The sequence below is a fragment of the Amblyraja radiata genome, chromosome 5, assembly GCF_010909765.2.
Source record: "Amblyraja radiata isolate CabotCenter1 chromosome 5, sAmbRad1.1.pri, whole genome shotgun sequence".
NCBI classification, from domain to species: domain Eukaryota; kingdom Metazoa; phylum Chordata; class Chondrichthyes; order Rajiformes; family Rajidae; genus Amblyraja; species Amblyraja radiata.
In genome coordinates, this window is record NC_045960.1 from 4,627,325 (window position 1) to 4,650,080 (window position 22,756).

Sequence of the window (22,756 nt, forward strand, 5' to 3'; positions counted from 1 at the left end):
GGACTAGGGGAGATTATGTGTTCGGCACGGACTAGAGGGGTCGAGATGGCCTGTTTCCGTGCTGTAATTGTTATATGGAAAGGAAGGCAGGTGCATTTATTTCAAGAGGACTAGAGCACAAAAACAGGGATGTAATGTTGAGGCTCTATAAGGCGCTGGTCAGGCCACATTTGGAATATTGTGAGCCATTTTGGGCCCCATATCTGAGGAAGGATGTGCTGGCTCTGGAGAGGGTCCAGTGGAGGTTTACAAGAATGATCCCAGGAATGATGAGCGCTGGGCTTCTTCTTCTTGCGTTTGAGGCAGCAGAAGTCTGCAGCAGGGTGTTTGGGCGCCAAGCTGCGGCGACTGAGGTTGCATTTCTGCTGGTGTCTTTGTTTGTTGTCGTTCACCTGGCTGAGGTCAGTTGACAGGGCTCACCATGGGGAGGTCGATAACATGAGCCCCAGCACTGGGTCTGTACTCGCTGGAGTTTAGAAGGATGAGGGGTGGGGGCTCATGGAAATGGGCAAGGGCCGGATAAGGGGCGCGTGACGTCACCTGTTGCCGGGTAAACTAGAGCCACCCCCCTCCCCCATGCTCGAACTGACCAACGCCTGGGCGCAGAGCAGGTGGGGGGGGGGGGTGTGTGACATCACCAGGTGAGCTAGATCCCGCCCTCTTGCGTTGACTGACGGGCGGCCTGACCAATGCCTGGGCGCAGAGCAGGTGGGGGGGGGGGGGTGACATCACCAGTTGAGCTAGATCCCGCCCTCTTGCGTTGACTGACGGGTGGCCTGCCCACTCAGAGCGCGCGGGCGCGACATCACCGGTTGCCAGGTGAGCCAGAGTCCGCATTCATCCTCTGACCGACCAATCACAGGGCGCAGTCTGGGTAAAGGCCGCGTGGCGTCACCTGTTGCTGGGTGAAGTAGACCCGCTCCCTTCCGGAGCCCGACCAATCACAGGGCGCAGGCCGGGCAATGGCCGCGTGACGTCACCTGTTGCCGGGTAAGCGGGGCCGGGCCGGGCCGGGCCTGACGTCCGTGTCCGTGTCCGCCGGGGGGAGGAGCCGGATCCGCATCCGGAGCCACAACAACATGTCTGCGGGAGAGAAGCGGGGCCTGTTGCTTCTCCCGCTGCTCTCGGCCTTCTGCTTTCTCCTCCTCCTAGGCGACGTTTGTGTGCAGGCCGTGCCGGAGGCCGGGTCGTGGAGCCAGACGGTGGGGCAGGTGAGCGGGGCCGGGCCGGGCTGGGCAGGTGAGCGGGGCCGGGCTGGACTGGGCAGGTGAGCGGGGCCGGGCTGGGCAGGTGAGCGGGGCCGGGCCGGGCAGGTGAGCGGGGCCGGGCTGCCGTGGACAGTGAGTGGGGAACCGCAGAGGCTGACTGACAGGACAGACACACACGGTGCTGGAGTAACTCAGCGGGACAGGCGGCATCTGTGGAGAGAAGGGATGGATGGGCGACGTCTCGGGTCCAGACATGGGATGATGGGTTGTTGTCAACAGTCTCCCCACCGTCTCATTGATCATTCACCTTCGCAAGTTGCCCCGTAACCCAAAGCGGAGGAGGGCATTGGCACCTTAATGTTTGTTTCTCATCACCATCAACTTGCCCACACCGACCAACATGTCCCATCTCCACCAGCCCCATTAGACCCATATCTCTCTGAACCTGCCCTCTCCATGTATCTGTCCAACCGCACGTCTGAAGAAGGGTTTTGGCCAGAAACGTTGCCTATTTCCTTCGCTCCATAGATGCTGCCGCACCCGCTAAGTTTCTCCAGCTTTGTGGTCTAACCGGTTCTTAACCTTTGTGATAGTCCCAGCCTCAACTACTTCTGGCAGCTTGTTCCATACACCCGCCTCCCTTTATAACCATATAACAATTACAGCACGGAAACAGGCCATCTCGGCCCTACAAGTCCGTGCCGAACAACTTTTTTCCCTTAGTCCCACCTGCCTGCACTCATACCATAACCCTCCATTCCCTTCTCATCCATATGCCTATCCAATTTATTTTTAAATGATACCAACGAACCTGCCGCCACCACTTCCACTGGAAGCTCATTCCACACCGCTACCACTCTCTGAGTAAAGAAGTTCCCCCTCATGTTACCCCTAAACGCCTGTCCCTTAATTCTGAAGTCATGTCCTCTTGTTTGAATCTTCCCTATTCTCAAAGGGAAAAGCTTGATCACATCAACTCTGTCTATCCCTCTCATCATTTTAAAGACCTCTATCAAGTCCCCCCTTAACCTTCTGCGCTCCAGAGAATAAAGACCTAACTTATTCAACCTATCTCTGTAACTTAGTTGTTGAAACCCAGGCAACATTCTAGTAAATCTCCTCTGTACTCTCTCTATTTTGTTGACATCTTTCCTATAATTGGGCGACCAAAATTGTACACCATACTCCAGATTTGGTCTCACCAATGCCTTGTACAATTTTAACATTACATCCCAGCTTCTATACTATATTGAGCTTTACACCGTGAGAAATCATGTGAAATAATCACTGAATTTAATTTTAAATGAATGTACCTGCATGTTATACTGTTTAGTTTGGAGATACAACCAGATAGTCCACTGAGTTTGCACCGACCAGCAATGTTTGTTACAGATTCTTGATTAGTACGGGTGTCACTGGTTATGGGGAGAAGGCAGGAGAATTGGGTTGAGAGTGAAAGATAAATGAGCCATAATCGAATGACAGAGTAGACTTAATGGGCTGAATGGCCTAATTCTGCTCCTAGAACTTAAGAAGAAGCAACATTTTAATTTACCCCCCCCCCCCCCCCCAACTAAGCAATTTTTACTACCCCATACATATATCCAATTTAATCAGCATGACATTCTAGTTAAACAACTCCGCAGTAAGCAATTTGTTAACACTTTTAACAGATCATGATGACCACGATACCCATTAAAGCTGGTCCCGTTTGCCTGGAAGCTGGTAGTACCGCTGCCTCACCGCACCAGACACCCTGATTTGGTTCTGACCTTGGGTGTTCGTGAGGAGTTTGCTTGTTGACCCTGTGACCGTGCAGGTTTACTCCGATTATCCCGGTTTCCTCCCATACCCCAAAAACTTGTGGGTATGTCGGTTATTTGGTCTCTCGTAAAAACAATGGATAAGAATGCGGGATGAAAATTTTGTGTGATCAATGGTAGGTGTAGAGTTGATGGGTTGAACAACATTCTAATTACACACACAGCGAGGCAACTTTTTATTTCTTTGCATTTATCCAATTCAATCGAAACCACATTATAAGAACACACCAATGCACCCAGTAAGGCTTGCAATTTTATACCTCAGCATACATTGAACCAATTCCCATTCGAAGGTCACAATGGAACTTGCCTCCAGCAGGCAATGCATTCCTCATTCCAACCGCAGATTGCATAAAAAAGTTTCATGTTTCCATGTTATTTTGTACCTTTCACCTCTAATCCTGAATGTTCCCACCAATGGGGGCAGCGTCGCGCTATGCACTCTGTCCAGACTGCTTATCATTTTATATGCTACTAACAGAGTTTTTATCTGAAGGAACTGCCCAGCTCTGACCTCTGTAAGCTGCCCCTGTAACTGTAGTCCTACAACCCAAAAACTATTCTTGTAAATCTTTTCTGCGCCCTAAGAAACATAGAAAATAGGTGCAGGAGGAGGCCATTCGGCCCTTTGAGCCAGCACCGCCATTCATTGTGATCATGGCTGATCGTCCCCAATCAATGACCCGAGCCTGCCTTCTCACCATATCCCTTGATTCCACTAGCCCTTAGAGCTCTATCTAACTCTCTCTTAAATCCATCCAGTGATTTAGCCTCCACTGCCCTCTGTGGCAGGGAATTCCACAAATTCACAACTCAAATTTTTTCCTGCATCTAGCTTGACCAGTCCTTTTATAATTTTATATGTTTCTATAAGATCCCCCCTCATTCTTCAAAACTCCAGGGAATACAAGCCTAGTCTTGTCAATCTTTCCTCATATGACAGTCCCGCCATCCCAGGGATCAATCTCGTGAACCTACGTTGCACTGCCTCAATCACAAGGATGTCCTTCCTCAAATTAGGAGACCACAACTGTACGCTATATTCCAGATGTGGTCTCACCAGAGCCCTATACAACTGCAGAAGAACCTTGCTACTCCTATACTGAAATAATCTTGTTCCCTTATGATTTTACATCCTTCCTAAAGTAAGGTTCCACGGCCAGCTGAGTTTACTATTTTATAAAGGTTCTCTGAATGAAGGCTTTGTTTCAGTCGATAAACTGTCAGTATTTGCGACTTGTTCAAGCTGTTGCTAGTTTCAATGACCCCTGGTCTGCTCTCTTTTTACAACTGTAATCTTTATTCATCATTGCCTCTTCTGAACAGGGCTCATGGCCACACCATGAGAGACAAAGTAGTGTAAAGGACCACCACTGATTTTCGCACACCCTTGATTCCAGAGCCTTTCAGGATTATCATTTTTGCCGGAACAACAGGGGTCACAGCCTCTGGAAGGTGTCCCAACGGTCTACTTAGGCGGTCTACTTAGGCCATTGAGGGCCGAGATACTAGCCCGCAAAGTTGGCCTCGGTGGTCAGCTATGGGAACGGATCTGCCGGCTCCGGCTGGGCCGGAGTTCCAGAGCCCCGGCTGCAGGGGGCAATTTCAACCCCCTATGGGTGGCACTGTGGCGCAGCGGTAGAGTTGCAGTCTTAAGCGCCAGAGACCCAGGTTCGATCCTGATTACGGGTTCTGGCTGCACGGAGTTTATATGTTCTCCCTGTGACCACGTGGGTTTTCTCCGTATGTTCTAGTTTCCTCTCTCACTCCAAAGATGTATGGGTTTGTAGGTTAATTGGCTTCTGTAAATAGTAAATTGTCCATAGTGTGTATGATTGTGCTGATCGCTGGGGTGATTGCTGTTTGATGCCCTCTCGGTAGGCCAATGGACAAGTATCTCTGAAGTCTAAAGTAAGGATTGACTGCGGAACGCTGCTATGGAAACGGACCTGTCGGCTCCAGCGAGCTAGAGCTCCTGAGCCCTGACCGCAGAGGGCAAATTTGACCTAGTGATCAATGTAGAACTACCAGTGAGGTTGTGATCGGCCACCTTACCCAGCCAAACATCACATTTTCGGGGAAACCTGGTGGGGGGGGGGGGGGTATCAAGAGCGTTCTCGTAATTTTGTCCAGATTAAAAGAGATGCCGGACCCCCAGTTAACATAGAAACCTAGAAAATAGGTGCAGGAGTAGGCCATTCGGCCCTTCGAGCCTGCACCGCCATTCTATATAATCATGGCTGATCATGCAACTCAATATCCTGTACCTGCCTTCTCTCCATACTACCTTTAGCCACAAGGGCCACATCTAACTCACTCTTAAATATAGCCAATGAACTGGCCTCAACTACCTTCTGTGGCAGAGAATTCCAGATATTCACAGCTCTCTGTGTAAAAAATTATTTTCTCATCTCGGTCCTAAAAGACTTCCCCCTTATCCTTAAAATGTGACCCCTTGTTCTGGACTTCCCCAACATCAGGAACAATCTTCTTGCATCTAGCCTGTCCAACCCCTTAAGAATTTTGTAAGTTTCTATAAGATCCCCCCTCAATCTTCTAAATTCTAGCGAGTACAAGCCGAATACAGTTGCTGGGAAATTGGTGGTGGTGAACCTGTTGTAAATTGGCAGTGGTACATTAATTTGCTACTCTGAATTATAGTGGAGACTAGACGACCTGTGGACCCATTTGGTCTCCGTTGTGACACCAGATCAAAATGGCGATCTGAAAATGGCGGTGGGCCCGGCGACCCTCCCCCCAACTGCGCACGCGCGGATACCGGGCCCGGAAACCTTCTCCCAACTGCGCAGGCGCGGCTGAGGACCCGTTGGGTACCCTTTGTGACGCCAGTCAAGTACAGACTGAGGGGGGCCCGGCAAGAAGTAAATTAAAGTTTTTTTTACGGGAATTACTTTGTCAAATGGGACAAAACTTGCTACTGCACACCCCAAGGTGAAGGGTGAGTAAGGCGCCCCGAAAGTTGTTGCGTTATTGTGTACCGTTTTAGCTCTTTTTCAGGAACATACATACATACATGATGAGACTTTTATGTATAGATGGCAGAGTCAGACATGATGTCGTCAGGGGGAACAGTCTTGGGATTGATGAAATAGGATGGGGAAGATATGTCTGGTGGTGTCATTCATGGAGGTGTTGGAATGGAGGAGGAAGTTCTGTTAAATGTGTCCACTGTGGAACGGATGGTGAGTTTAAGAGGAATATTTTTGTACTGAGTGGGAGGAGAGCGAATGAAAGCAGAATGGTGGAGATGAAACATGGTTGAGAGCATTGATGAATCCAGAAAAAAGACATGTCAAATACAAGGCTGTGGAAAGTGTTGTAATCGAGACAACCGACACACAAAATGTGCAGGAAGCAACTGCAGATGCTGGTTTATACCGAAGATGGTCAGGAAAAGCTCAGCGGTACAGGCAGCATCTCTGGAGAAAAGGAATAGGTGATGTTTTGAGTCGAGACCCTTCTTCGGATCCACATTTAATAATGGAGACCCTTTAAGTAGCCTGGTGGGCAAAGTGCAGTCAAAGTAGCTATGGGAGTGTGCAGGCTTGCAGTACCACAATATCAGTTACTAATCCATCGCCAACATAAAGGGGAATTGAGAAAGAGAAGAAAATAATTCTATTTGAGGCCTGTTAAATTTCAGATGAGGGAGTTGCATACAAAATCGAGATCGTTAACAAGATTGGTTAACAATTCAAGGGGTTAGCGGATGAGATACTGCCTTATCGCGCCAGAGACCAGGTTTCGATCCTGACTTCAGGTGCTGTCTGTACGAAGTTTGAACGTTCTCCCTGTGAACTGCCTGGGTTTTCTCTGAGATCTTCGGTTTCATCCCACACTCCAAAGACGTTCAGGTTTGTGGGTTAATTGGCTTGCTATAAAATGTAAAATTATCCCTTGTGTGTGTAGGGGTAGTGTTGATTTGCTGGTTGGCGTGCACTTGGTGGGCAGAAGGGCCTGTTTCACTCATCTAAACTAAACTAATCTGTTTGGAAGGGCACTGCTTTTTGAATGTATTCTGCTTTTGGTCACATCTTGATGACCCCACATTTTCCCATATTGAAATCCACTTGCCATAGTTTATCCCATTTGTTTTATCTGATAACAACATCTTTGTAATTCAGTACTTCTGCACCACTTAGGCTGTTGCCTATCTATGTGTCTTTGACAACAGATAAGTAACTTTCTACCTGTCATGTAGATAGGAGTGGTGCAGCGGTAGAGTTGCTGCCTTGCAGCGCCAGAGACCCGGGGTCCATCCTGACTGCAGGTGCTGTTTGCATGTTCTCCCCGTGACCTCGTGGGTTTCCCCGGGTGCTTCGGTTTCCTCCCACACTCCAAAGACGTGCAGGTTTGTTGATTAATTGCCCTCAGTAAAATTGTTAGATTGTCCCCAGTGTATAGAATATACACTGGTCAGCGTGGTCTTGGTGGGCTGACCCGTTCCACACTATCTCTGAAGTCTAAAGTCGAAAGTAAAGAATGATTCATATCAAGATCACGAGGTGGTGATTTTTGCACTTTAAATCATTTTAATATTTTCATCCTTAGTGATGTGGCAAAGTTGGAGTTGATGTTGAGAACAGAAGTTTGGTTTACTGTAGGATTACTATAGATGGGGGATTGTACAGGGCCTTGGTGAGACCACACCTGGAGTATTGTGTACAGTTTTGGTCTCCTAATCTGAGGAAAGACATTCTTGCCATAGAGGGAGTACAGTGAAGGTTCACCAGACTGATTCCTGGGATGTCAGGACTTTCATATGAAGAAAGACTGAATAGACTCGGCTTGTACTCGCTAGAATTTAGAAGATTGAGGGGGGATCTTATAGAAACGTACCAAATTCTTAAGGGGTTGGACAGGCTAGATGCAGGAAGATTGTTCCCGATGTTGCGGAAGTCCAGAACAAGGGGTCACAGTGTAAGGATAAGGGGGAAGTCTTTTATGACCGAGATGAGAAGAAAAAAATTCACACAGTGGTGAATCTGTGGAATTCTCTACTCTGAAGGAGGGTTTCGACCCAAAATGTTGCCTATTTCCTTCGCTCCATAGATGCTGCTGCACCCGCTGAGTTTCTCCAACACTTTTGTCTACCACAGAAAGTAGTTGAGTCCAGTTCATTGGCTATATTTAAGAGGGAGTTCGATGTGGCCCTTGTGGCTAAAGGGATCGGGGGATATGGAGAGAAGACGGGTACAGGATACTGAGTTGGATGATCAGCCATGATCATATTGAATGGCCTACTCCTGCACCTATTTTCTATGTTTCTATGTTGGCTGGCATGGGCCTGGTGGGCCGAAGGGCCAGTCTCCTTGTTGTATGCATATATGAATCTGAGATTCTATGATATTCTCATCCCTGAGATGGACAGTTCAAGCCCGATTCTTGTGACCTGAACTAATATTTCTGTTTGGTACTGAGCGAAAAGTTCAGAGTTGGTGACATCTTTCTTGGAACGTAGAACATAGAACAGTACAGCACGTGGACAGGCCCTTTGGTCCATAATGTCTGTGCATCAGTCACGATGCCAGGTATCAGTCTCTTTAAAGTGGCTATTAAATGACTTTTGCATTTGGCATCCAAAGTAGGGGACAGAAGAACCTAAGTGAGTTAGAGACAAAATGCTGGAGTAACTCAGCGGGACAGGCAGCGTCTCTGGATAGAAACATGGAAACATAGAAAATAAGTGTTAAGGGACAGAATTAAGGGACAGAAGCTTAGGGGTAACATGAGGGGGAACATCTTTACTCAGAGAGTGGTAGCAGTGTGGAATGAGCTTCCAGTGGAAGTGGTGGCGGCAGGTTCATTGGTATCATTTAAAAATAAATTGGATAGGCATATGGATGAGAAGGGAATGGAGGGTTATGGTATGAGTGCAGGCAGGTGGGACTAAGGGAAATAAGTTGTTCGGCACGGACTTGTAGGGCCAAGATGGCCTGTTTCCGTGCTGTAATTGTTATATGGTTAAGTGCAGGACTAGGCCATTCGGCCCTTCGAGCCTGCACCGCCATTCAATATGATCATGGCTGATCATCCAACTCGATATCCTGTACCTGCCTTCTCTCCATACCCCCTGATCCCTTTAGCCACATGGGCCACATCTAACTCCCTCTTAAATATAGCCAATGAACTGGCCTCAACTACCTTCTGTGACAGAGAATTCCACAGATTCACCACTGTGTAAAAAATTATTTTCTCATCTCGGTCCTAAAAGACTTCCCTCTTACCCTTAAACTGTGACCCCTAGTTCTGGACTTCCCCAACATCGGGAATAATCTTCCTACATCTAGCCTGTCCAACCCCTTAAGAATTTTGTAAGTTTCTATAAGATCCCCCCTCAATCTTCTAAATTCTAGCTTGTACAAGCCGAGTCTATCCAGTCTTTCTTCATATGAAAGTCCTGCCATCCCAGGAATCAGTCTGGTGAACCTTCTCTGTACTCCCTCTATGGCAAGAATGTCTTTCCTCAGATTAGGAGACCAAAACTGTACGCAATACTCCAGGTGTGGTCTCACCAAGACCCTGTACAACTGCAGTAGAACCTCCCTGCTCTTATACTCAAATCCTTTTGCTATGAATGCTAACATACCATTTGCTTTCTTCACTGCCCGCTAGATAGAAGAAATGGGTGGTGTTTCTGGTCGAGACCCTTCTACAGACTCGACCCAAAACGTCACCCATTCCTTCTATCCAGAGATGCTGCCTCTCCCACTGAGTTACTCCAGCATTTTGTGTCTATCTTTGGTTTAAACCAGCATCTGCAGTTCCTGCCTACCCAATGTAAGTCAGTTACCATTTTTCTAAAACATTTAAATCTCTTCCCTCAAAGTTATAAGTTCTGATGAAGGATCCTAGACCCGAAACATTACCTGATCCAGAGATGCTGCCTGACCTGTTGAGTGTTTCCAGCATTTCTGACTCCAGATTCCAACTCCACTGAATGGAAAGCCATGATCACATGAATACACTCAGCCATGATCACATTGAATGGCGATGCTGGCTCGAAGGGCCGAATGGCCTACTCCTGCACCTATTGTCTTTTGTCTATTGACCCTCCCCAATGCCAGCATGTCCATCCTCAAATATACGGCCCAAAGCTGCTCACAATACTCCAAATGTGATCCGACCATATAAAGTCTTATGTGCCTTATAAAGTCTCAGCCTTGCATCCCTGTTTTTATTTTCTCGAAATAAATGCTAACATTGCATTTGCCTCACCGGTAAACATGGCAAGACTTCAGAGCTTTGATTTAATCCGTTAGTTATTGGATCCTTTGGTGTTGTCTTACATTGTCATTGTTTAGATGTCGTTTTGTGTTGCAGCTTCACCAGGTTGGGAACTCATTTATAGGTATTCCTGCTGGTGCTCTCATTCCCTTCTCTGATCTTAAAAGAACCAGAATGAATTGGTTCCAGGCTTATTGTAATGGTGGATTGAAAAATGTACCAGGTTATGAGTGAGTAGATCTGATCTGAAGTGGAGTCAGCACTTTGCATTAATCATGAGTATCAGCATTCAACCAGCTATATTGGATGACAAACCAAAGCTTTGCAGAACTTCAGTGGCCATGTGGTTAGTGTCAAGCACAGGTCAGATCTGGATATAAGGCACTTGATCATGAAGAATAATTTTCAGAAAAGTAATTTCACAGTTTGGAATAATAAGATTCCAGCAATGTTACAGGAAGTGTAAGGCTGCAGGTATAAGTTTAGGAAGGAACTGCAGATGCTGGATTAAACTGAAGATAGATACAAAGTGCTGGATTAACTGAGTGGGTCAGACAGCATCTTTTGAGTTTAGTTTAGAGATACAGCATGGACTGTGTCGACCAGCGACCCCTGCATATTAACACTATCCTACTTTTTACTGATGCCAATTAACCTCCAAACCTGTACATCTTTGGATGTGTGGGTGGAAACCGGAGAACCCAAAGAAAACACAAGCGGTCACGGGGAGAACGTACACACTCCGTACAGACAGCTCCTGTAGTCAGGATCGAACCTGGATCTCTGACACTGTAAGGTAGCATCTCGACCGCTGCGCCACCATGCCACCCTCCTGGAGAAAAAGAATAGGTAACATTTGAAGAAGGATCTTGACCCGAAACATCACCTATTCCTTGGTATAAGTGTTTGTACATTTTGCGGTGCCTTGCGGGTCTGTTCCACATCGGCTATTTTTAGGCGACTGCCAGCGACTGTCATAGTCGTAGCAGGTCGCCGAAAAACCGGCGACTGGGCCCCCTTCAACATAAAATTTGAAATAGAATATTTACTTTAATAACAAAAAAAAACATTCAGCACCGGCGACAACCTACGTTAACCTGGCGACAACTACGACAGCACCTACGTCAGGGGAAGTCGAGCTACGCTCATTGGCGTCAATCCCACTGTCGCCGAAATTTTTTCAACATGTTGAAAATCCAGCGGCGACCAGAAAGACGCTCCGACTCATTGGGCGACTGAGGAGACTACTCATGACCATACAGGCGACCATGTGGCGACAGCCTAGTCGCCTGTAGTGGCCTAAAAAATAGCCTAAGTGAGACAGGCTGTTTATAACTATTTTGTTCTTATTTGGAATAGAGTATGTGTGTTCTAACACAATTCAACAAGCACTCTTAAACTTATCTCACCCATGCTTATTCTTTTATTTTCAGAGCCATAAACCTCTCGTGTTTACAAAAACAATGTTTAACAACACAGATATAGCACTTCAAGGTAAGTTCTGTTTAAAAATCTATTTCCCAGGCACATAGTTTAGACGTTAACTGCAGTTAATCGTGTGCGCAGATGTGGCAACCTTTTTTTCTTTGCTATTTTTTAAAGAAAACCTCAATCTCTTGAGCAATAAAAAATAAAACACAAACTCTGAAATGGGATCTTCTGCCTGTTTTTAGCTTACTTTAGTAGTTTCCTCAATATGCTGTGAAACTATAAATTAAATATTTTATAAAATTAATGTTAGATTGCGGGTTTAAATTCAAAGTTGCTTTTAATTAGCACTTCATTTATCTGAGGTAAAAGGATTGCTTTCTTTAGACTTTAGAGTTATAGTGTGGAAACAAGCCCGACAGCCCACTGATCAGCGATTACTCCGTACACTTCTTATTACTTTGGTGTATTAAATACTTAGAAGGGGTGTTCACTGAGATTTTGGCGGTGTATGGCGCAACGGGAATACTCTGTTGGCTCTGTTTGGCAAAATGTAAAGTTTTGACCTGTCCACAGAAGAGTGGAGCAACTAACTGGAGGAACGGGTTGAAAACTATTTGTGGCGGGAAAGGAATGCTTGACATTTCTGCCCGCAACACTCTTCATCGATACTTATTCCTTTCCATCCACGGATGCTGCTTGACCTGCTGAGTTCCTTCACCAGATGTTTGTAACTCCAGATCCCAACCTTTCCGGTCTCTTTTGTCTCAGAAGAGTAGTTTAAGGTTCAGTTTAGTTTATTGCCACGTGTACCGAAGTACAATGAAAAGCTTTTGTTGCGTGCTATCCAGTCAGCAGAAAGACAATCCATGATTACAATCCAGCCATTTACAGTGCATAGATACAGTGGCTTGCAAAAGTTTTCATACCCCTTGAACTTTTCCACATTTTGTCACGTTACAACCACAAACGTAAATGTATTTTATTGGGATTTTATGTGATAGACCAACACAAAGTGGTGCATAATTGTGAAGTGGAAGGAAAATGATACATGGTTTTCAAATTTTTTTACAAATAAAAAATTGAAAAGTGTGGCGTGCAAAAGTATTCAGCCCCCCTGAGTCAATACTTTGTAGAACCACCTTTCACTGCAATTACAGCTGCAAGTCTTTTGGGGTATGTCTCTACCAGCTTTGCACATCTAGAGACTGAAATTTTTGCCCATTCTTCTTTGCAAAATTGCTCAAGCTCAGTCAGATTGGATGGGGAGCGTCTGTGAACAGCAATTTTCAAGTCTTGCCAGAGATTCTCAATTGGATTTAGGTCTGGACTTTGACTGGGCCATTCTAACACATGAATATGCTTTGATCTAAACCATTCCATTGTAGCTATGGCTGTATGTTTAGGGTCATTGTCCTGCTGGAAGGTGAACCTCTGCCCCAGCCTCAAGTCTTTTGCAGACTCTAACAGGTTTTCTTCCAAGATTGCCCTGTATTTGGCTCCATCCATCTTCCCATCAACTCTGACCAGCTTCCCTTTCCCTGCTGAAGAAAAGCATCCCCACAGCATGATACTGCCACCACCATGTTTCACAGTGGAGATGGTGTGTTCAGGGTGATGTGCAGTGTTAGTTTTCCGCCACACATAGCGTTTTGCATTTAGGCCAAAAACTTCAATTTTGGTCTCATCTGACCAGAGCACCTTCCTCCACATGTTTGCTGTGTTCCCCACATGGCTTGTGGCAAACTGCAAACGGGACTTCTTATGGCTTTTTTTCAACAATGGCTTTCTTCTTGCCACTCTTCCATAAAGGCCCGATTTGTGGAGTGCACGACTAATAGTTGTCCTATGGACAGATTCTCCCACCTGAGCTGTGGATCTCTGCAGCTCCTCCAGAGTTACCATGGCTGCTTCTCTGATCAATGCTCTCCTTGCCCGGCCTGTCAGTTTAGGTGGACGGCCATGTCTTGGTAGGTTTGCAGTTGTGCCATACTCTTTCCATTTTTGGATGATGGATTGAACAGTGCTCTGTGAGATGTTCAAAGCTTGGGATACTTTTTTATAACCTAACCCTGCTTTAAACTTCTCCACAACTTTATCCCTGACCTGTCTGGTGTGTTCCTTGGGCTTCATGATGCTGTTTGTTCACTAATGTTCTCTAACAAACCTCTGAGGCCTTCACAGAACAGCTGTATTTATACTGAGATTCGATTACACACAAGTGGACTCTATTTACTAATTAGGTGACTTCTGAAGGCAATTGGTTGCACTGGATTTTATTTAGGGGTATCAGAGTAAAGGGGGCTGAATACTTTTGCACGCCACACTTTTCAGTTTTTTATTTGTAAAAAAATTTGAAAACCATGTATCATTTTCCTTCCACTTCACAATTATGCGCCACTTTGTGTTGGTCTATCACATAAAATCCCAATAAAATACATTTACGTTTGTGGTTGTAACGTGACAAAATGTGGAAAAGTTCAAGGGGTATGAATACTTTTGCAAGCTACTGTACATGATAAGGGGATGACGTTTAGTGCTAGGTAAAGCCAGCAAAGTCCGATCAAGGATAGTCCGAGGTTCACCAGTGAGGTGGATAGTAGTTCAGCACTGCTCTCTGATTGTGGTAGCCTACAATGTGACCCCAGCTCTTTCCCACCCACACTACAGTCCTCATAACCCCCTACCCTCTGGATACCCACCACCCCTCCACCAGACATCGCCTCGGCCTCAGTCCACTCACCTGCCTTCCTCCGGCCCCAACCCCCATCCCTGCATTGTGTTCACAATCCCCCCTGACCTCCCCCTCTCAGATACCGAACGGTCTGTTCTCAGCAGAGGCCTCACCTTTGTTCCCCTCCGTCCCCACCTCAATGAGTTCCGCACCCGCCGTGATTTGGAGCTCTTCTTCCGTCGCCTCCGCCTCCGCTTCACACCGTTCTTTCATGGGAAGGAGTCCTCGCCCCCATTGATGATCCGCTTTCGACCCCCCCCTCTTGGACCCCCCCCCCCCCCCCCTCATGTCCATTGGTACATTTAAATTTGGGGGTCACCATCCGACGTCGGAACGGGAGAACATTCTCAGCGGCTTGGACTTCCGAATCGGCCACTTCCTACCGGAGACCGCGGCTACCGAAATCCACAGGCTGAGCTGGGCAGAGATTCACGCTGGCGGCCCTCGGCAAAGGGTTCCCAGCGCTCCGCGATATTAAAATCAGCGCGGCCCGAGGCTGGGAGCTCCGCAAACCACAGCTCCATGATGTTGAAGCAGCAGGCCCAACACTTCGGAGCTTCAAACGGTGATCCAGGTAAAGCATCCGCGGCGAATCCAATATGTATTTTAAAACCAAGTGTTTAATGACAACATACAGCAGGATCTAAAAGTGTCACACTGTCACTGTCGGGTAATAATAATAATAAATTTTATATTTAATGGGCGCCTTTCATACAAAATCTCAAGGACACCTTACATAGTAAAACATATAATCAGAATAAAATAAGTAATAAAGACATCACAGAGACACAAATTAAAAACAGAATTCATTCCAAAAACAGAAAATCAAAAACACAGTGTGAAGAGGGAGCAGCGGCAACCAATTCGTGCCAGCGTCCACTCTCTCTTCACGGGTAGTCATGGTCCGCTAGTCGTGGGGGTGGGGGAGTGTGGGGGGCTCACAAGTGAAATAGCTTCATCTAAATCCGGCCCTGGGGTAGGATGATTCAGTTGCCTGATAACAGCTGAGAAGAATCTGTCCCTACATCTGGAGGTGTGCGTTTTCACACTTCTATACCTTTTGCCTGATCAGAGAGGAGAGGAGGGAGTGAAAATGTTAGAGATAGGAATATAAATACAGAAGTTGATGATGTTTCTCTGGCCAAGAAAGGTGCTTGGCGTGCTATATCTTTTTGTCATTTCCTGTTTATGCTTCAGGTTTCCAGTATCTGCAACATTTTACTTTTGTGCTGAATAGTTTGTCTGAATAAAGATCCTGATAGGTACCTTTATCACTCGTAGAACAAGTATCATGGTCTAAGTGATGTACTCTTGGCCATATACTCTTTACTGTGTTATACATATTTTTGTGTTTTCCACCTTAAAACAATGTATACTTGACTGATGTTATAGTAATTTTTGTAGTTTCCTATCAGGATCTTTATTCAGAAAAATAATTCAGATCATTTCTCCAGAACATAGAAAAACATAAAACATAAAAACATTAAAAAAAGCATTGGCCCTTCGACCCTGTTTGTTGTTTGAGTACGTGTTGCTCCAGCAGATGCTGAACAAAATCTGCCTGCTGCCCTCAGGGGCGAGCTTCGATGACCCCCTGCAGCTAGCGGAGCGGAGCGTGCCGACGAGCTGTGGCTGGCCAGGCAGCAGGAAGTGGGCGCGCTGGATCGAGTGTCCACAGCCCCCTGGAAGGCGCAATGGCCAAGGGCCGCTCCCACCAGAGGCTCTGCTGAGCCTCTGTCTACGGAAGAAGCAGACAAAAGAATGTGGTGTTTCTCCCACCGACGCTGGGAGTTCAGCGGCCCGCCAATGCCGCCTGCCATGTTCGTTTCTGGGAAGCGCTGGGGCCGGCCGCCGGTAGTCACCGCGGTGGTCGGCAAGATCCATCACATGTATGCTTGGGACCGGTGCTGGGGGCTCAGATTCCTGGTGGACACGGGGGCGGAAGTCAGCGTTTTGACCCAGTCAGGAGTGGAATCTATGTTTTGGCGTACACGTCATCTTTCACAACATGCTGCAGTAACTCAGAGGGTCAGGCAACATCTTTGGAGAAAAGCAATAGGTGACGTTTTGGGTTGGAACCCGACTTCAGGCTCCAGTTTGAAGAAGGGTTCTGAACCTGAAACGTCAGTGTTTTGCCCCTGTCAGGAGCAGACACGCGTTCTGGTAAGCGGGGGCCCTCGTTGACTGCCACGAACGTATGGTGTCCGCACCATTCCCCTTATCTTTGGTGCATGCCACTTCACCTGGCCATTCACTATCGCGGATGTGGCCCAGCTGTTGCTGGCCGCATATTTCCTGCGGGCACAATCGCTCTTAGTGGACGTGAGGGGGCAATGTCTACGCTTCAATGTTGGAAGCGATCTCCAACCACGCATTCATCCCCTACTGACCCACCCTCCATTTACCCTGCACCTTCCCCTCATTCACCCTGTAATGATCCTCCATTCATCCTGAACAGACCCTCCGATCCACACTGTACTGACCCCCCCCTCCCCATTCATCCTGCACTGATCTTCTCCCCCCCCCCCATCCATCCTGTACTGATCCTCTCATTCAAGAAGAAAGGGGGGAACAGTCTGAAGAAGGGTCTCGACCCAAAACGTTGCCTATTTCCTTCGCTCCATAGATGCTGCCTCACCCGCTGAGTTTCTCCAGCACTTTTGTCTACCCCCATCCATCCCGTACTGAACCCCCCCATTCAACACCACTGACATCCACCGTGCTCTCCCCTCACAATTTTACCTACTCCAACCAACATGTACTGATTCACCTGCCTCAACCCATCCATTCTGCACCGACTGCCTTCTAACCCCCCCCCCCCCCATCTATCCACCCCGCACTGATTCACACACACACCCCTCCCTGACTCTATTGTCCTGGGAATGTCTTCAGAGCGAACATTGACTATGTTTGATAACGGAGTGCAATCAAATGTGTTTTAATTCCCAATGTTATTATTACATACAGATGGATTAATTAAATTGTGAACACGTGAAACATTAAAACCGCAGTGTTCGATTGTCACTGCTGTTGTTGACACGTTATTACAGAATTCATTTTAACGGCAAATCAATGCTCTTAATATGGAGTATCAGTACTGTAGTTATTTAATGAGCAACATTCACAACTATATGTACGCATATATGTTACCATGGTCCAGGATTTATTGACACAGGTTGATCATACGCTGAATAATCCAACCACATTTTTGTTTGGAAGTGGAAAGAACTAATAGAAATTGCATTAATTGCAATGTGTAAAAAGAGTTGAGATACTGTCTTATAATTTTGCTGCATGTCATTGTGGGATATATCATGTCTTGATTGGTGAATATGTTTAGTTTGTAAGTTTATTTGAAGCAGAAATAATATGTGAATGCTTCATTGAGTATAATTCCGACTGGTAACTATGCACTTCGTCCGAGCACATTATCGCACGCGTCATGCAAGCCGTCTTAAATGACCACCTAAACTGTCATTTGGCAACCTAAAAAGCTGCCAAGGTTGCCCGGCTGGCAACAGGGAAAAAAAGTTAAGCGAGAGCCCTGGCTTCAGTTTTAACATTTTATAAACTAATAAGTAAATCGGGAAAAAAGAAAAAAGGAAAGAAGGGAAAGGAAGAAGAAAGGAAAAAGAAAAGAAAGGATTTCGAAAAAGATACGAAAAAGAAAAAAGAAAAACCCCTGAACTAACGAATAAGTGGAAAAAAAAAAGCAGAGATATATCCCACTGCCCTTCCCTGCGCCCGCTCACCCGACCCTAGCGTCGGTTTTGAATTTGTGTTCAACCATTCGTTGTTGAAGAAATTCAATGAAAGGAGACCATATTTTGGAAAATTTATCTGATTTGTCGGACAAAACAAGCCTTATTTATTCTAAATGTAGTGTCTCGGTCATTTCTGTGATCCACATCTTCACTGTGGGAACTGTTATCTTTTTTCAGAATTTAAGTATACATTTTTTCGCAGTTATTAAACCATAATTAAGGAAGTGTTTTTGGAATATCGTTAATTTAGGGCAGCCCTCTGACAAGCCCTTGAAGCTTCTTTACGGGAAGTGTATTGCGTATGAATGTTGGGACATTGTGATGAAGTCGTTTGCAACATTACACTTTGGATAGCAGATATGGTTGCCCAAGCTTAGCTTAGTTTAGAGATGCAGTGTGGAAACAGCCCCTCCTGCCCACTGAGTCCGTGTCGACCAATGGTCACCCATACACTAGTTCTATGTTATCCCAGCTTCGCATCCCACACATGAGGGGTAGTTTACCGAAGCCACTCAAATTCCAAACCTGCAGTCTTTGGTATGTGGGAAGAAATTGGAGCACCCTGAAAAAAACGACGCGGTCACGGGGAGAACGTGCAAACTCCGTGTAGACTGCACCCGCAGTCAGGATTGATCCCGGGTCTCCGGTTTTGTAGGGCAGCAACTCTACTGTTGCGCCACCGTGCCACCCTTTTGGAAGGATAATAATAATAATGGATGGGATTTATATAGCGCCTTTCTAATACTCAAGGCGCTTTACATCGCATTATTCATTCACTCCTCAGTCACACTCGGTGGTGGTAAGCTACTTCTGTAGCCACAGCTGCCCTGGGGCAGACTGACGGAAGCGTGGCTGCCAATCTGCGCCTACGGCCCCTCCGACCACCACGAATCACTCACACACATTCACACACAGGCAAAGGTGGGTGAAGTGTCTTGCCCAAGGACACAACGACAGTATGCACTCCAAGCGGGATTCGAACCGGCTACCTTACCAGCTGAACACTTAGCCCATTGTGCCACCTGTCATCCCTATGATGTCATTATGTTGGAAAGGGTGCAAAGGAGATTCGCCATGATGTTACTTGGCCTTGAGTTATAGAGTGAGGCTGGATAGCAGGGAACGTTGGAGGCAGAAGGGTGACCTTATTGAGGTGTACAAGATCTTGAGGAGCAGATGAACATTCTCAGTATGTTTCTCAGGGTGGAGGATTCTGAAACTAGGGGGCATAGAGATTTAAGAGGGGCCTTGGGGACAACTTTTACACTCAGTCCATATCTAGAGCAAGGTTTTGTTTTTTGTTATTTTCTTTCTTTAGTTTAGAGAAACAGCGTGGAAACAGGGACTTCGGCCCACCGAGTCCACACCGACCAGCGATCCCTGCACACTAACACTGTCCGACGTACACTAGGGACAGTTTACACAAATACCAAGTCAATTAACCTAAAAACCTATACATCGTTGGAGTGTGGGAGGAAACCGAAGATCTCGGAGCAAACCCACGCGGTCACGGGGAGAACGTACAAACTCCGTACAGACAGCACCCGCATTCGGGTCTCCGGCGCTGCAAGTGCTGTAAGGCAGCAACTCTACAGCTGTGCCACTCTGGCCGTCACTGTATTAGAGGATGCTATGCAAGTGAATAAAATCATGACCTATAATATGGACAGATATATGGAAACGAAGGATTCAGAGAGGGATGTGCCAAATGCAGGCAAATAGGGCTAGGCCCAGTATACCAACTTGATCTACTTGCACAAGATGGGCTGAAGGACCTGTGTCCTGGCTGTAAAGCGCTCTGATTTTATGACTCTAATATGTGTACATTGTCTAGCTAAACATGACTGCCCTTGCTTTGTTCCATTATTATGTACATTTCTATGTCTCTAACTTTCAAGTACCATGTAGTTGGCAGATGAACCCCTTTCACGTTTTGATTTAAGATGTCCAATTTTGAACAAGATTTTTACTACATATCTATGAATTAGGAGCAAGGGTAGGTCAATTGCCTGCTTGAATCTGCTCTGTCAATCAATAAAATCAAGGCCAAACTGGTTGTGATCTAAGCTTTGGCAGAGATTAAGATTTCTTTCACAACATACTGGAGTAACTCAGAGGGTCAGGCAACATCTTTGGAGAAAAGCAAGAGGTGACATTTCGGGTTAGAATCCGACTGCAGGCTCCAGTTTGAAGAAGGGTTCCGAACCTGAAACGTTGCAAATTCCTTTTCACCAGAGATGTTGCCTGGTCTGCTGAGTTACTCCCGCATTTTGTTTGTCTACTGAATGTTTTTCCTTCCATTATTTATTATGTAAAAGAATATGTGTGTTTATGATTGTGTTTATAGTTTGTTTGGTTGTTTGTCTTTTTGCACAAAAGTCCGTGAGCATTGCCATTTTCATTTCACTGCACATCTCGTATGTGTATGTGACAAATAAACTTGACTTGACTTGATCTTCAATATAAACCAGTATCTGCAGTTACTTCCTGCTCATCTTTCACCCCCTTGCATCGAGAATCTATCTACTACTTTAGAAATATTCAAAAGCTCTTCCTCACAGAGAGGGCAACTGAATTACAAAGGCTGTGACCACCGGGAAGAGAGATTTTTGCCACGTATCTGACAAATATGTGACACTTTATTTTTAAACTAACTCCTAGTTTGTTTGCATTCTGGCTATAGATATCATCATGACTTTATCCTGTAGGCGAATACTTGAGGACAAAGAGCTGGAGAGCAGTGGGACTAATCGGTAAACTTTTTCACAGGGTTTTTGGAATAAATATTTTATCCATACTCTGTCGTTCTATGATTTATGTAGGAGTCCCGCCCCGCCACGGGTACCATGTAATCCCGTGCTACCTGCTCCATGGTCGGATAGTCGGCGACTAAACCGTCTCCCCCACCTGGTTTGCCAGGTGATGAGGGGGCTGTGGACCCCCAGCAGGACCAAAAACAAGACCTGTCAAAGTGCGGATGAGCTTCTAGCGAGCCAACGGCCGTCCACACTTCAGTAGAAGTTGTGATCACTGTCGTACATGGCATTGTAAGGAATGATGATAAAGCACACACACCAATATCCTATACCTCCAGCGGCGGAAGTCCGCAGGAACTGGAGGACAGAGATGTTTGGTGCGTCCATCACCGTTCCCGTCGGAACCCAGCACCACTGTGTCGCTAATGTTTTCAACGGTGATGAATCATTCAATAATTTATGTAGGAGTTCAGTTCAGCTGCAATTCTTCTGTCATGGCAAGCTAATAATACCTGTTCAACTTGTAGCTTGGACTGGCAGTGAAATCAAATGGCTACTGCATCATGTCATCTCACAGCAACTGCCGCATGGGCTTACTGAATTCTCTGGTTTCATCTATTTATATACTGGGACCACTAAAAATATTTATCAATGCCACAAACTTGCTACCTCTGCCGTAGCCTCCATCTGGGGGCTCCAGTTGCGGAGCTGGCCGGCCTCGGAGCGTGGGGAGCGGTGGTGGCTCGCTGCTGCGGCCCGAGCTCGGAGGCTCCAGGTGCAGACCTGTGGACTGGGACATTAGGAGCTCGTGGGTCCGGGTGGAGACCGCTTTCCGGAGCTCCTGCAACGCAACTTCTCCCGCCCGTGTCGCGGGGTTGGAACGACCCGGAGCGGGCCGTACATCGCCTGGCGCGGCTTTAATGGCCGCGGGACATTCCAGTGCCCGCTGGGGCTCCAACATTGTGACGTTTGGGCCTGGAGTGGGGCCGTACATCGCCCCGCGAGGCCTTAAATGGCCGTGGGACTTGCCATCGCCCGCCTGGGGCTTCGACATCGTGAGAGAAATGGTGCAGGGGAGAGAAAAATACTTTGCCTTCCATCACAGTGAGGAGGAGATTCACTGTGATGGATGTTTGTGTAAATTGAAATTGTTTGTATGTCTTGTAGGAATTGTCTTTGTTTGTATGGCTGTGGAAACGGAGTTTCGTTTGAGCCTCACTGAGGTTCAAATGACATGTAATAAGTATTGTATTGTATCTCCCATCTCATACACAACTTCAAACGGTATAACTCTGAAATAAACTTGTAAATCAACCTTGCCTTGACATCTTTAGTTTACATAGCATCATCTATTACGATGGCAGTTCATTGGAAATTCATGAACACTCCAACCTAATTACCCCAGTGCTATTCAGAAATCTGAAAAAGGGTCTCGACCCGAAACGTCACCTCTACCTTTTCTCCCGAGATGCCGTCTGACCCGCTGAGTTACTCCAGCTTTTTGTGTCTATCTTCGCTAGTCAGACCTGTTCGACTTCTCTCTGCCTCCTTTTTGCTGCCTTTTCAGATGCAGATGTGTAAAGCCTGTGTTGAAATGTGATGTATGTTACTCAGTGCAACTGATCTTTCAGTGCGATGGAAGTTTAAAAAATAAATGTTTTAATACAAACGATGGGAAAATTGTGCTTAGTCATAGAGTGATACACTGTGGAAACGGGCCCTTCTGCCCAACGTGCCCACACTGCCCAACAATGTCCCAGCTACACTAGTCCCATCTGCCCGCGTTTGGTCCATA

At 46.5% G+C, this 22,756-nt stretch overlaps 1 protein-coding gene across 2 annotated transcripts in view; it reads left to right on the forward strand.

The window, feature by feature from the left end:
- Positions 1-1,069: 1,069 nt before the first annotated feature.
- Positions 1,070-22,756, forward strand: part of tmem87b (transmembrane protein 87B) — a 53,416-nt gene continuing 31,729 nt past the window's right edge. The window contains exons 1-2 of one of the 2 annotated variants that reach the window (XM_033020528.1): positions 1,070-1,211; positions 11,713-11,773. In XM_033020528.1, coding sequence (XP_032876419.1) covers positions 1,080-1,211; positions 11,713-11,773 — 193 coding nt within the window. In that variant the 5' untranslated portion in view covers positions 1,070-1,079. Of the gene's footprint in view, positions 1,240-11,712; positions 11,774-22,756 lie in introns of both variants that reach the window. The other variant, XM_033020529.1, reaches the window with a different exon arrangement.